The sequence below is a fragment of the Alligator mississippiensis genome, chromosome 14, assembly GCF_030867095.1.
Source record: "Alligator mississippiensis isolate rAllMis1 chromosome 14, rAllMis1, whole genome shotgun sequence".
In the NCBI taxonomy this organism is placed as follows: domain Eukaryota; kingdom Metazoa; phylum Chordata; order Crocodylia; family Alligatoridae; genus Alligator; species Alligator mississippiensis.
Window position 1 is genome coordinate 34,109,297 of NC_081837.1, and position 15,027 is coordinate 34,124,323.

The 15,027-nt window shown below is 49.5% G+C and overlaps 1 protein-coding gene and 1 long non-coding RNA gene across 3 annotated transcripts in view; one reads left to right on the forward strand and one right to left on the reverse strand.

The window, feature by feature from the left end:
* The window catches only part of SORT1 (sortilin 1), a 40,399-nt gene extending 31,043 nt beyond the window's left edge, over positions 1–9,356 (reverse strand). For both annotated transcript variants that reach the window (XM_019492519.2, XM_019492518.2), the window contains exon 1: positions 9,190–9,356. In XM_019492519.2, coding sequence (XP_019348064.1) covers positions 9,190–9,321 — 132 coding nt within the window. In that variant the 5' untranslated portion in view covers positions 9,322–9,356. The remainder of the gene's footprint in view (positions 1–9,189) is intronic.
* Positions 9,357–9,812: 456 nt separating this feature from the next.
* Positions 9,813–11,361, forward strand: LOC109284349 (uncharacterized). Its single transcript, XR_002091770.2, has 2 exons — positions 9,813–9,983; positions 10,283–11,361. It is a non-coding gene; the product is annotated as an uncharacterized LOC109284349 (long non-coding RNA).
* The last annotated feature ends 3,666 nt before the right edge of the window (positions 11,362–15,027 follow it).

Below are 15,027 nucleotides of genomic sequence, written 5' to 3' on the forward strand. Positions count from 1 at the left end.
AAGGCAGCACACAGGCATGGGTGAACCATGTGGCTGCCCAGGGTCTGAACAGAAAGGGGGCCTGAAAATGGTAATTTTTATTATTATTATCTTTGGAGAAAATGGTAACTTTTATAATTATTATTATCATCATCATCTTTGGCGAAGGGGGGCCCAATACTAAGTTTGTCCAGGACTGCCAGGAGTCTAGGTCCGGTGCTGAATACAATGAGGCATGCCTGCACAGACTGTACAGACAAATGCAAAGTCAAAGAAAATGGCTAGTTGCATAGGGACACTTTTGCTAGGCAGAAGGAAGTGGCCACTCGGCTCCACTTATCATGGGAAAGGTTAGTGCTTTACGCCCAACAGCTTCCTGGTTGGATCAGGGTTGGGCCATAAGGGAAAACATGCCCTCCCTCCAGACAGCAGTGGCTTCTGTAGCCCCGGAGGGATTGTGGCTTCAAGCCGAGCTGCTGCAGTATGACAATCCCATTTAGGAAGGCTCACAGGAAGTGGTGATGTTATCCCACCAGCGGGCAGGCTACATCCTGGGCCTGGGAATTAGGACCACTGGGTCCCACTTCCAGCTCTGCTCAGCCTCACAAGGGGGTCCCCAAAGAAGCATAGATGACCGAAGAGTCACTGAAGACAAAGCTGTTCTGGGAACCTCCAGCAATCAGCCCTGGAAACAGCTAAGTCTTCCTGTTCAGAAAACATTCACCAAGTGTTTTTCCTTGGCAAGCGTCTTGCTTCCTCTCCACCCTTCACCCATCCCCTTCCCTCCATACATCGTTAAGTGGTTTCTTCCCAGGAAGACAGAAAAATGAACAGTCAATCTGATGGGCAGCATGCAGCAAGGAGCCCCAATGAGCCCACGTACAGGGGTGCAAGAGCAGTGTGTGCTCACCCTCCCTTGGGGCAGGGGAGAAGCTGTTCCCCAGCACCAGAGGCAGACAAAACCATCTAGACAGCAGTACCCTCTCCTCCCCGATCAGGGCCAAGGTTCAGGTGAAGGGGTGGTTGCACAGGCCACACGGATCTGTGGAGAAAGACCTTCCATCTAACGCAAACCTCTCCTGCAGAAGCAGATCTCCAGGAGTTAGACAAGACCACTCAGGTAATGTCTAAGCCAGTGATTCCCAACCAGGGCGCTGCAGCAGGGTGCTCAGTCCTGAGATGCCTCGAGATCCTTTCAAGGGCACTGCGGGGCACCATGAAGAGCTAGGGGCGCAAATGGGATTCACAAGATGAATGCAGGGATTTCAAACAGGAATCCATAGCATTAAAAACACTGCACCCTGCTGTGACCGGAGTTCTTTGCAATACAACTGCTCTATTATTTTTCCAGAGTCAAAAAACAAATAAAAGCTCAGAGCTGGCATTTTCTGAGGGGTGCCTTGATTGGGAAGCACTGGTCTAGCCCTGACAGCGTTCGCTCCCTTTGGTAACTGGTTGTCTCCACAGAGACTTTCAATCCTCATGTGCAATAAGAGTCAAAAAACCCAGGCAGGTTTCCAAGACCTCGGCAGCACGTCTGGGCACCTGCAGACACTGTGCATTATTATATGAGGTAGCAGGCAGGAGAGAGACAGCTGTAAATTATGGGCTGTGGAGAGCTCTGCCAGCTTCTCTCGGCACTTTCTAAAGCCATCAACACCCTGCGTAAGCAGCTGTGAGATGGTGACCCCTTTCCCCCAGAAATGGCACCAAGGGTAACCCATGTACGGGAACCAAGCACAGAGGACCTGGACGAACTATGAGTTGGTGGTAGCACCAGAGCCTTTTTGTAAAAGACCTGTGGGTACATCCAGGGTCTTCTTGGCCCTGCAGGAAGGTAGATCTGGCAGAGAACACCAGGGCATCCAGCCTCCAATGCCAGAGTGAGGTTTGCTTTTGGGTAGAGAAAGAATTCACAGAAGTTTAGAGCTGGAAGGGGCCTCATGAGATCATCGAATCTTCCTCTGTTCCTCCTACAGCTTACCTCTGATGGGATCAAGACCTGAAATGCCCGTGTCAGCATACAGGGATCCTGACACACACAGATAGCTATCTGCGCCCAGCTCTTGCAACCTTCCCGTCACCCTTACTCACTGCTCCACCAGCGTTTAAAGGACTGTTTGAAACCTCACCGCCCTGTTGCAGAGAAGCCTCATTTGTGTGCAACATCTACACAAGCAGCAGCTTTCTAGCCAATCACCTGGGAGTGTTGTTGTTCCCCAGTACAAAGCCAGGCCATTCACATGCAAAAAACACAGGATTGGGGCAATATTAGTAATGCCCGTTTCCTGTCAGCTGCCATGGAAACGTATGGGGTTGACCCAGCAAGCCAGAAGCCGGAGGATTTGACCCATCTGACAGCAGCCAGCACCTGCCCCCGGCGCTAGGGCTCTGCCAGATCTCGGCCAACAGGGATCAGGCTGGATCTAGAACTGGAAAGAAAACAGGCACAATGAAGAGTCCCGCTGTAGGAATACGGACCCATGGCTTACTGAAGGGGTTGCAGTGTTGCTGGTCTCATAAAAGGATATTACCAAGCAAACCTTCAGGGTGGCTCATCCAGGGCAAAATGGGGCAGAGAGGCTGTGGGGGTCAGATGGGGCCATGTGCTGCCCAAGGTGCACTCTTTCCAATGCACCAAAAGCCCAATCCCTTGTGGTCACTACAGAATCCCAGATGTAGGAGCCCTATGCACAAACTGCAATGCTCCGAGGCTTTTCAGTGCCTGCCCCAAACCAGGGCACCATATTTCCAACCAGCTGCCGCAGTGCCCCGCAGCAGCCTGCACAACGGCTACAACGCACCCCACGTGCCTTTGGAACGGGGGCATCACCTTTCTGCAGCGCACTGCTACAGATTTACCGCATTGGAAAGCTGCCCTAAGTCCATCCCAACTGTGCAGTTCATCCAGCAACAGGAATAGCACACAGAAACCCTTGCCTCTTGCGAAGTAAAGTGAACACGCTAATTGAGGGGGAACGCTAGGAGCTCTAGTCTAAGCTTGTCTTTACCCAAGTGACCACGCAGCCCTGTCACTTGCGACAGGAAGCCTTAGTGCTTAGTCCCTAACAGCAGTAATGATGTCTGGCCCCAAATGTCCAACGAACCCAGCACTTCGGCTTGGTTGGGCAACACTGACAGCAGCCTCGATGGTGCAAAACACACGTCACTGGGAAGCAGTTCAGAACAGGGGTCAGTGATCTGGGGAGCCATTTGATCCAGCCTGAAGACATGGGGTTTAGTCACAGGTGTTTTCTCCATGCACCTGCTGGGAGAAGTAGCATCGGCAGCTGGGTCCCAGTACCCGCTCACCTCTGATCTGAACTGGGTCATTGTGGCCTGCAGCCTAAAAGGCTCGGTGATTTCTTGGTTTTTTGGGAGGGTGGAGGGGAGGGGTTGTAAAAATATTTATTTCTATATAAATAAATATAGATATAGCTTTACCTCCAGCACTCCACCAAGCAGCCCCTGTGGTTCACTTGGCAGATCAAAGCCCACTGAGACAGTTAAACCATTAAAAACCCATTACACAGTTTGCACCTGGTGATTTCTTGTTTAGAACACGACCTTCCCAGTCCTGCAACACAGCTTTGCATTTTCCCAAAGGAGGTGGCAGAAGGACAGAAAACATTGCCCAGCACTGCTGAGCCAGTCAGGCCAACATTGATCCAATTTGGACGTGAGCATAAGGGCTGGCAAGGACAGCAGAGAGCTTTTGCAATCGCCCATCACTGGGCAGCAGACTCACTGGCCCAGCAGTACTCTCCAAGCCAAGCGGTTCCTGCACTGCTGGTCAGGCAGCTCTCCAAGCCAGAAATTGAGATCCTCCAGGCACCGCTCGGGGATCATTGATCCGGACTCAGAATAAACAAACAGCCTCCGTCCGGCCTGGAGGGACTTGCAGCAGCTGGAAGCACAGCTGCAAGCTAATCCCTTTTCATGACCAAGTGCAACTTCACCCTGTTTACTGGGAAAGGACCCTTTGACTTCAGGAGAAAAGCTGGCTACATTCAGAAAGTTTCCCAAACCCAGGACAAATTGTGCAGGGGTCATCACCTGTTTAACACTCAGTTTTCAAACCGACCAAGTATTAGGGGCTTTGCCAGTGACCCTTGAGGCAGGAGGACCTCTTCCCCAAATATTAAAATAAGGAAACTGAGGCCCGTAGCCCAAGCAGATCTATGCAGAGTCCCTGCAAGCACAGAGATGGCAGGAAGCGACTGGCTGTTCTGCTTGTCCTTCCAGTGGTTCCAGTCCTTTCCCCAGCCAGGCTGACTGAACCAGTTTGATGTAGCAGCAGACAGTGTACATGCTTCCTGCAGTGTTATGGGCCCAGCTTTCTGGGAAGCAGCAGAAATTGTTCTCATGCAGCCCGGCATTGGTGCTGGAAGCAACAGCTTGTGGGTTGTTTCCGACGCAGGTTTTGCCTCAAGGCTTCAGCCGGCTCTCAGGCACCACCAGCAAGGGGCAGAGATCAGACTGCACATCAAAAGCTGCTCTCTTAGAGTGTGACAGAGCACACTTGCCTCCGCTGCCTTTTGCGCGCAAAGCAAACACCCACCTCCCACAGAGTTGGACCTGCACAGACAGCAGCTGACGTAGAGAAGAGGTGACAGCTGGCAGGTGCTGCTGCACACTAATTTTGAAGGCAACCTGCAGGCACACAGCCACCAAAATAGTGGCCTAATCCTGAACTCCGGATTCACAGGTGGGATCCTGAACCAGCAGGCCACAGTCCCGTCAAGAGGCTGCCCCATGTGCATATGATTTTAGATTCATAGAAAATGAGAGTTGGAAGGGGACTTCAGGAGGTCACATCTAGTCCAACCGTCTGCTCAAAGCAGGACCAACCCCAACTAGATCGTCCCAGCCGGGGCTTTGTCTAGCCGGGTCTTAAAAACCTCCAAGGATGGAGAGTCCACAACCTCTCTGGATACCCTGTTCCAGTGCTTTACTACCCTCCTTATGGGAAAGTTTTTACTAATATCCAACCTAAACTTCCCTTACTGCAACTTGAGGCCATTGCTCCCTGTTCTGTCATCTGCCACCACTGAGAACAGTCCAGCTCCATCCTCTTTCAAACTTTGCTTTTGGTAGCTGAAGCTGCTGTTAAATCTCACCTCGGTCTTCTCTTCTCTAGACTAAATATGCCCAGTTCCCTCAGCCGCTCCTCAAGTCATGTGCCCCAGCCCCTGAACCATTTTCAGTGCCCTCCACAGGACTCTCCCCAGTTTGTCCGTGTTCTTTCTGTAGTGGGGGGCCCAAAACCGGGCACAGTACTCCAGATGTGGCCTCACCAGTGCTGAATACAGGGGAATAATCACTTCCCTTGATCTGCTGGCAACACTCCTACCAATGCAGCCCAGGATGCCTTTAGCCTTCTTGGCAACAAGGGCACACTGCTGGCTCATATTCAGCTTATTGTCCACTGTAACCCCCAGGTCCTTTTCTGCAGAGCTGCTGCTCAGCCAGTCAGCCCCCAGCCTGTGCTGGTGCATGGGATTGTTCTGTCTTAAATACAGGACTTTGTATTATCCTTGTTGAACCTCATGACATTTCTTTTGGCCCAAGCCTCCAATTTTTCTAGGTCACTGAATCCTATCCCTACCCTCCAGCAAATCTACTGCTCCTTGCAGCTGGTGTCATCTGCAAACTTGCACTCTATGCCATCTTCTAGGTCACTGATGAAGACATTGAACAAAACCGGCCCAGGACCGACCTCTGAGACACTCCACTTGATATTGGCTGCCAACTAGACGTTGAGACATTGATCATTACTCTTTGAGCCTGATGCTCCAGCCAGTTTTCTATCCACCTTACAGTCCATTCATCCAGCCTGTACTTCCTTAGCTTGCCTGCGAGAATGCTGCGGGAGACGGTACCAAAAGCCTTGCCAAAATCAAGGTACACCACATCCACTGGTTTCTCCACATCCACAGAACCAGTCACCTCATCATAGAAGGCAATCAGGTTGGTCAGGCATGACTTGCCCTTGGTGAATCTATGCTGACTGTTCCTAATCAGCTTTTTCTCCTCCAAGTGCTTAGAAATGGGTTCTTTGAGGATCTGCTCCATGATTTTTCCAGGGACAAAGGTGAAGTTGACTGGTCTGTAGTTCCCTGGATCCTCCTTTTTTCCCCTTTCTTAAATGTGGGAACTCTGCCCTTTTCCAATCATCCAGGACCTCTCCTGATCACCATGAGTTTTCCAAGATGATAGCCAGTGGCTCTGCAATCTTATCAGCCAACTCCCTCAGGTGCATCCCAACTGGCCCCATGGACTTGTACATGTCCAGCTTTTTTAAACAGTCCCATACCTGTTCTTTCACCACTGTTGGCATCTTACCTCCTCCTCAAACTATGCTGCCTGGTACAGAAGTCTGGGACCTTCAGCCTCTGATCATAGGAGAAACCCTGCCGACGCACAGAACTCACCACCACCCCTGTGCTCCTCCAACTAGCTCCTTGCTACCTAGAAGCACTGGAACGACTAAGCCAGCAGGATCCCCAGGATGAAGTTTACCCAAGCAATAGTTTGTAGAGAACTGGGAAGCAGCTCTAGCTGGCTGGAGAGGGTGGAAGGCGCCTAATGCCACCCAACAAGCCCAAGCAAGGACCAGCACTGAAGCTGTGCGCAGAGCTGCAGTCAATCCACTTCAAACTGGAGACTGACATCCACTGTCCACATGGCAAAGGGGAAACAGGCTCTCCCCCACGTGCACACAGGCTCCCGTAGCGGAGATACGGAGACTCTGGAGTATAACCCATATCTTCTGGGAGAAAGGCCCCTCTCAGGCTAAGGGACAGCAGAATAAACCTCAAGAAGAGAGGCAATGTACTGAGCATCAGCTTCCAGATTTCACTCTCTCTTAAGAAGCCCATAATAAAAGCCTAAGAGCTCTTACTTGCTCTTTCTCTAGTCTCCAACAGGCACCATCTATTCTATCACAGACGGGGAGGACAAAACACTGCCAGTGCTAGCAAACAAATGCACACATTCTTCTTCGTGCTGAGCCACCATGTTATTACCCACCACACAGATTTTTCTGACACAGCCTGTTTCTTTTAGACACTGTGGGCTTTTTATATCCCCACAGAGGCGCCGTGATAGAGGAGGGAGGTTTGGCTTGTGGGGCAATGCAAAGAATGAGGAGTGTCAGGAGAGCTGGGCTCTGCTCCCAGCTCTGTCCCAGGCTGGTTTTGGGCAAAGTACACTGGACGGCTCCATTTTTCATCCCTAAAAAAGGGAGAATGCTTACAGTATATTACAAGGAGATTGGATGCTAAACGCAATGTTCAAGTCCTTGAAATCCCTTAGAAGGAAGCAGTCAGAGCTGATCATAGAAGCTGCGCCACCTTATTCCAACCAGACCAGGATGGTAGAAAAGACAGACTGAAGTGCTCCATTAAGCCATGAAACCCATCCATCCCAAGGACAGGCTATCACCCCTAAGAGGGAATGTAACATTAAACCGGCATGTTTACCCCAAACTTCAGCCTGTTTGCTTTAATCTTCCCAACTTTTGATAACGCACCAGGTACTATAGGCAAGTAGAAACAGACTTGAATTGCTTGGCCAGTGACAGAATTCACAGCTGTGATGGAAGCCATCTGAAGGCAAGCCCCACGAAAAGCAATGCAATGCTTGCCTGCCTTCCCCCACCTGCAGAGCCACATTGGGTAGCTTCATTCCTGCTCCCAGCTTGACCAAGCAGTAGCACAACATTAACAGAAGCTGTTCAGGTTCACAGTCAGTAAGACTGGGGTTGCCAGCAGAAGTTGAACATTTGCCCCTGGGTATCTACTGCTTGGAAAAGCCAAAAGCGGAAGCAGACACTGGGGCAGTGTCAGGGAGAAGAAGCCAAACAGATGTCAGAAAGTACCAGCCACACTCCCTGCATCTGCAGCAATGGGGAGGCTCTGTGCAAGGGGTAGGAGGCTTCTGCCCCTCAAAGCAGCTGCAACACTCACGTGTTTGAGGGAGGTGAGGTAGGGACAGGACTTTTTCAATCAGTTAGTGACATCAGGGCAAATCCTGGGAATCCCAGCCAAAGAGGAGGCTTTCACTGCACTAAGCTTTCCATAGGCAGGCAAGAAAAGCAAATCCCTGCTCCCTGTGGTTTGGCATCTCGGGGTCAGGCGGGTGGATGAAATAAGCAGTTGGGATCAGGCTGGATTTACACTAAAGAGCAGTGCACTAGGGCTTGGCTTCCTACCAGTGCTCTGCTCTGGCATCGGGCTGGGTTTGGGGAGAGAGGATGGGATCTCGCCTTTTCTACCGGACCTTCAGCAAGTAATCAACTGGCAAGCTCTAAGGCTGGTATTAAAAGAAACAGGACAGCCGAGTTTAGCCTTTGGGCAGGGGCAGGCCTTTGCAAGTCGGAAATACACAGGCGGACGAGATTTTAGGGCTGCCGGATTCGGCAGGATTGCTTCAATCTCAATCTTTTGCTTGACTTTTTCACCCCTGCAACAAGAAGCTACCGTGTCCTGGGGAAGGGCTGCGCTAAGGGCTCCGACACCAGCTACTACATCAAGTTTATAAAAAAAAAAAAAAATTAAAAAAATGGGGAAGCAGAAAAGCCTGGAGGACGCCACCCCATGGAGTGCTAACTCCGGATTGCCTTGGAAGGGAAGTCCTTCCCCGGAGAACGGGGGTGAAGCCTGCCAGACACAGGTCTGCTCTTCAGGGCCCCAAAAGAGCCGTAGGCTTCAGGTAAGGAACGGAGCCAGGAAAAAACCTGCCGAGAGCGCAACGAACACTGCCGAGGCCGTAAAAAGAGCCAAGACGGGGAAAGGAAGGAATGCGAGCGCAGGATTTTCCACTGCGGGTCATTCGTTCGACAGCAGCCCCGAATCACCCCGCTGTCACGAGGGGCCCGGGACCCGGGACGCTTCCCACCACGCGCTCGCTCCCTTCTCCGAAGCCTTCCCGCAGGGGCGACGGCTGGAGCCCGTCACACTGCGACTGCGGGCCCGCCGCCCTCGGGCGCATTGGCAGGACGCGGCACAAGTCGGAGCTTGACCCCACTGAAACCCGGGGAGGGGAGGGGCGGGGATCCCTGCGGGGCACCTGGCCCAATTGAAGCCAGGCCCCGGCGGCTCAGGCGGAGAGATCCGCACGGAGGACGGCCAAGGGCTGCCAATGGGCACGCTGCTGCCGCGCACAGACCTGGAGACTGAGGCGCGGGCCCCGAGCGCCCCCGCTCACCTTGTGCGTGTTGTTGACCAGGGCGCCCTGGACATCGCGCAGGTCGCCGCACTCGGGCAGCCGGGCCGGGCGGGAGAGCGGCGACAGCAGCAGCAGGACGAGGCCGCTCAGCGCAGCCGCCCGCAGCCCCATCGCCACTCCGCCGCCTCTGCCCCGCGGCCGCCCCGCAGCTCCGCGCGCCGCCCCGCCCCCCGCGCCTCATTGGGCGGCGCGTGCGCGGGCGGCGGTCCGCATTGGGCGAGCGGGACGTCACTCGGCCCCTCCGAGGAGCGCGCCCCGCCTTTCCCTGACAGCTTCGCCGCCATTCGCGGAGCCGCAGCCACTCGCGGGCTCGGATTGGCTGGAGCAGGCGTCAGTCTCTGCCATGGCAACCATAAAGCCTTTCAGGCCGGCTATGCGCTTTCCGTGGGCTTCGCTCTTTGCCCCCGCCTTGTCAATGTCTTGTTGAGGTCCCACCCCCTTCCCCAGTTCATTGGCTGTTACTCTTGTAGGCTCCCTAGGCTGGCCTCACCCCCCACGCTGGTCGCTCTAGCGACTGCTTGCTGATTGGCTACGGGCTGCGCCCAGCCCTTCGGCCATTGGCTGAGCACGAGACGCTCTGTTCGCGACTAAACACTCGGGATCCTGGCCCCGCCCCCTGTCCTGCGGGGAGAGGAGAGGCCGGATCGGACGAGCGGGGCCACTCGCGTTAACCCCTTCTGCGCCGCGGGCGGTGCCTGCCTGTGCACTCCCAGGCGCTCACTCAAGGGGGCGCTTGAACGTGCGGCCACGCGGGCAGGACGCTGCTGCCAGAGGTGCCAAGAGCTGGATTAACCCTTCCCTGGCTCTGCCGCCAGTAGCCACAGTGGTGGCAGGGCCGGGAAAGCAGCCTCCATCCCCCGGCCCGGGGCACAGCTGCATCCAGCTCTGTCTCTGGAGGAGCAGGGAGCACAGCTGCACTTCTCCAGATAGAGCTGGAGGGGGGCAACCCTCTCTCCGCTCCCTCCTTCTGGACTCACCTACCTGGTTCTTCCCCCAAGCTGCTTTTCCTGCATTAACCCGAGGCCTCCATCCATCCACCCTGTTGCCGTCACTGATTTTTGGTTTCTTTCAGCTGGAGCTACAGAAGAGCAAACGTCAAATTGCAGGATCACATGGATTGTTTAAAAATCGCTCAGATCCAGCGTGAGCAGGAAGGGAGCCCGGAGCGCCACATGCTACAAAAGACAGACAGAAAATTGCTGTTCGTTTTCAAAAGTCTCACCAGGTTTAAGCCAATGATGTTTCTCAGACTAGAGTCACACTTTTGACTGCTTCAAGTTGCCAGTCTTAGAGCTAGCCAGCTCCCACATGCCAGGCTGTGCCCAAAAGTAAACCCATCACTGAGCCCCGATGCTGCACTCCTATGCCACTGGAAGACAGCTAGCAACCTTCACAGCTTGGTGCGATTACATTGGAAATGCATTGCAAGAGCTGAGAAACAATGAATGATCATCACACTGCTTGCTAAGCAGGGTCTTTACCTCGTATTCGCTTTGCCCCCAGGGGATTTTATTATTTCCAGTAAATAAATGAGGGTATTTGATGAGATGAAATTGCTGAAAGAATTGGAGAGAGAAAGGTCAGGCGGGATATTTGCTGAATGAGAATAAAGAAGTGCTGCTTTGCTTAGGGCTGGAACGACAACAGAGACAAGAAGCCAAGAATCGAAAGTGAAGGGCCTTGTAAAGTGAAAAGTCTGGAAGAACAAACTCAGCAAGAATGGAAAAAGAGCAGAAATGGTAAGAGCAAGGAACAGGAAGACAAGGTATTTGCAGTGCCTGCAAAGGGGAAGAAGATAGGACTAGCTGTAAGAGACACTCTAATCCATTGGTTTTCAACCTGTGGTCGCAGACGCCTAGAGGTCTTCAGGCTATGCCTAAGGGGCTCGCGAAAGATTATGATGATTAGGAGTTTACCTAACTCATGGTGAGACGAAGCAATTTTTGCAGCTTGATTGCGGCATGAAGAGTTGATTTCATGGGCATATTCCAGTGGCCCCACCCCTCACTGCTGATTGAATGGTATTATGCCTCTGCCAATTTAATAGCAAATTCCACAGAAAGTAAATTATATCATGTAGCATATTATTATAATTCTAAATATTTCTTTTAAATAAAATTACATCTATTATAAATGTATACACAATATGGATTACAATTTGTATCCTGTTGTTATTATATGTAGCATTCTACAAAAAAGTTTAGAAATACTAATTAACACCAATTTTAACAGAAACATTTTCACTGACTGGCACCGTTACTTAGTTTCTGTCACTAGCAGACAGTGGGTGCATCTACACATTCACCAATGCACTTTTGCTACTGCACATTAAATTCAGTACCTCTAATGTGAGGTACTAACTAAATGTGCATTGGGCTGCCCTAATGCGCAGTAGCACAAGTGCATGCTTCTTTAGTGATGCTTCATTCTCAGTAGCCTAATTTTACTGCACATTAACATGGTTTGCCGTGACTCTCTAATGCGCATTAAAATAGGTTACTGCACATTGAAGTGCACGTGTAAATGCACTCAGTAATGCTCAATGATGTGATCTATGGCTGCAGCGACTCATGTTGTCTTCATATTGCGGTAAGCACTGAGATATTCTAAAACAGCGTATCCTATGAATAATACGCTGGGGATTTTTTTAGATTAGTTCCACAGGAAATGGTGGCCAGTGCAGTATTTCTTGGCGATTGTAGACAACAGTTTTTTGTGGTTTCCACAAAAACCATGAAGCCAGGAATTAAGTAGACACTTAATTATGATCATAAGTATGTGAATACCCCCACTTACAGTTCAAAAGGTCCGGACCTCCATTTGAAAATTTTGTAGGGGTCTGCAAATGAAAAAAGGTTGAAAACCACTTCTCTAATCATTGGGTTGGGTGGAAAAGCAGCACTCAATGCCTCCTACCCACTGGAGAATGGCATGCACATTGAACTGGTTTTCTTCACTGCCTACAAGCCCTTGCCTGGTATAAACAATCTAACATGTTTTCATTCAAGGCAACAATTATGGCTTTACAAATCTGTGTTTAGAGTGTTATATAAGAAAGTTGGACTATTTCCATAGACAGAAGCAGCCAATATTTGCGGGGCACAGCATAGTCTGAGAATCCAAGGCATGGAAATTAAACCTTAACTTGTTTTTTTGCTTTTTAAATAGCAACCAACTAACAGAGGCTTTGGTTTGGCGTGTCACATGCCACACCACACCAAAACAATCTTTTGAAGGTACGGCATTGCTTTGCAACAAATTCATACGAAGCTTCCTCCTTGGAAGTAAAGACCGCTCTAAATGCAGTTAGAATAATAAACAAGATAAAAGCTTTCCCCTTCAGTCCCAAGAGAGGTAGGGACTTGCAAGCATTCAAATCAAGGGAAGTCATGAAGGATGAATTGGGCTAAGAGCTAACGCAACCGAAATTAAGCCTCTGTAACCGAGTTAAGAGGGAGAGAATGGCTTATCTCACCACAGCAGCTGATAAAATCATTATGGACTCTACCCAAGGTCACTGACAAGTCAAATAGATTTAAAACCACCAACAGTTCCTGGCTCTTTGTATTCATTCCATATTCCCTTGCAAATGAAAAAGGGTTCACCAACAGAGACCTTAATCTTGCTAATATCATTACTTCATACTTTTATTTTTTCCTCTTAACCCTACTTGGAACGTAGGGTTAAACGTAGGCGTTTAAAAACAAGGATATCCAACTTTCTACCTAGGCTGTCCCACCCAGGCAGCCTGCAGGGTTGGGGAAAAGGTAGCAAAAAGAGCAAATAAAATGCACTTGACTGAAAAAGTGGAGGAGCAGCAAGGATCTATCATTCTGAGATTCCCCAGCTTGTATTTGGCTTGTTGGCCGCCTTACAACAATCTCAAGTGTTTTGTTTCTCACCAGACCTTAGAGGGATCAGACGTAAGAATACAAAGCCTTGATTTTTAAGTTAGAAGGAAACCGTGGCAGCATCACATAGCTACTGGTACCAGCTACCATGTGATTCGGGTAGGAAATAAAGGACTAGTTCTTTGTTTGAAAGCTATGAAGGGAAGAATTATTTTTTTGTATTTTGGTTTCCTAAAAAAAGCTAGCATGAATAGCACCGTTTTCTGGAACAACAAAATTCGTAATGTCACTTACTGGGAATATTTGTGCAGTGTTTGGACACCTACTAGACAATACTATTGTTGCCCCAGGATTTCTTTTACCAGAGACCCCCAAGGATTGACATGGTCCCTTGTCCGATTTGGTATCAAGTGAACTTTATTAGTAACCCCTAGGCTTATTACAAGTTTATTAGCCTTATAATATGACCTGGCAAGTGGTTCCTTCAGGTGTTACTGGTGCGACCTTCAGTGGTACCGGCTTCTGATCCTCTGCGGGGTGTGTGGGATGTTAGTTTCTGGATTCCTCGTCTGAACAAAAATTTCAAGGTTGCTCCTGCCTCCCCAAGGTGGCAAACACAGAACACACACCATCTCTTTTGTTTGTCCACTACTTTTGTAATTCTCTCATCTCAAACTGTCCAATCCTTAAGTTTCTTCCCTCATCTTTTTAGATAAGGTACTCCGATCCTATTCTGTTTTTGGCTTCCTTTCCTTTTAGGGAAACTACTGTACCTGGTTAGCCCACTATATCAACCACAGCATTTATGTTTCCCAGTGCGTTATAAGGCACTCTGTACAATTTAATTGCTTAGTTCTGGGAAGGCCTAAAAGTTATGCTAAGAGCCTGAGCATAACTCAATTTGCCCCCTACAACTATAGTAATCCAAAGGCTAAAGACAATAACATTGAATAGCTAAATCCTACACTTATCTTACGTGCAACTTTCAGTGTTATTGGACCTTGGACATTACACTGATAGAAACCAGAATACAATCCATTAGGCACATTCTTAGAGGTGGTATAGTCCAGTGTGGAATGGGACTTTGAACACTTCAGTTCTATTATTGGCTCTCACCATCCTGCTGGGTTCCCCAAAAGAATAACAGTAAAATTAAGGTTTCGTGCAGCTGCCTGGCAGTACCATCAATAAAACTCCTGCTGGAGATTCAGCAGCCTGTGACTTCAGTTACAGTAAAATGGCTTTCTTCACAGACTTAACTAGATTTAGTAAATTCAGTAGAAATGGAGGCTTTAACCATACCGAGGGCGAATTCCAATCTTTCCACCACTGCAAGTTTCTCTAAGGTCTTTCTTGATTGTTACGCTGAATGTTTCTTTCACACAGAAGACAAAAGTTCTTTTTTTTCTTCGTTATGAAATTGTTTAATTTTTCAAAATAGGAAAGACAGTATAGATCAACTCCAGGTAGATCTAACCTGAACTGCATACAAGTGTTTAAAGAACCACTCACTCATTAGAAATAAGTCACACGCCCTCTAATGGCAGGGATCACCACGTAGTTCATTTTCTAAATTTTGAAAGAGCCTCAGTAAGAGAGAGAACTTCATCTTACAGATGTATATTTTTTGGTTTGATGGTTCAACAGGGTTCTTTTGCTTTCAACATTATAACACAAGGTAAATATCAATATCCATATTCTACTAAAAGAATGAGTCTAGAGCTTCTCTGGTTATGGGAGCTGCACTGTACTTTTGTTTCCAATCGAGTTCAAGTAATGAGATTACAAGGCCTGCACTAGATGAGCAAAAAGGTTGTCAGCTGAAAAAAAACAAAAGACAACCCCCCCCCCCACCCCCCGCATGCTCTCAAAATTAAGTGATGCTAGTCTGATCCTTAATGGGACAATCTCTACCAGAAATCTCAAAATAAAGTTTAACAGTTTCACATCTGGGAAAGACTCAACA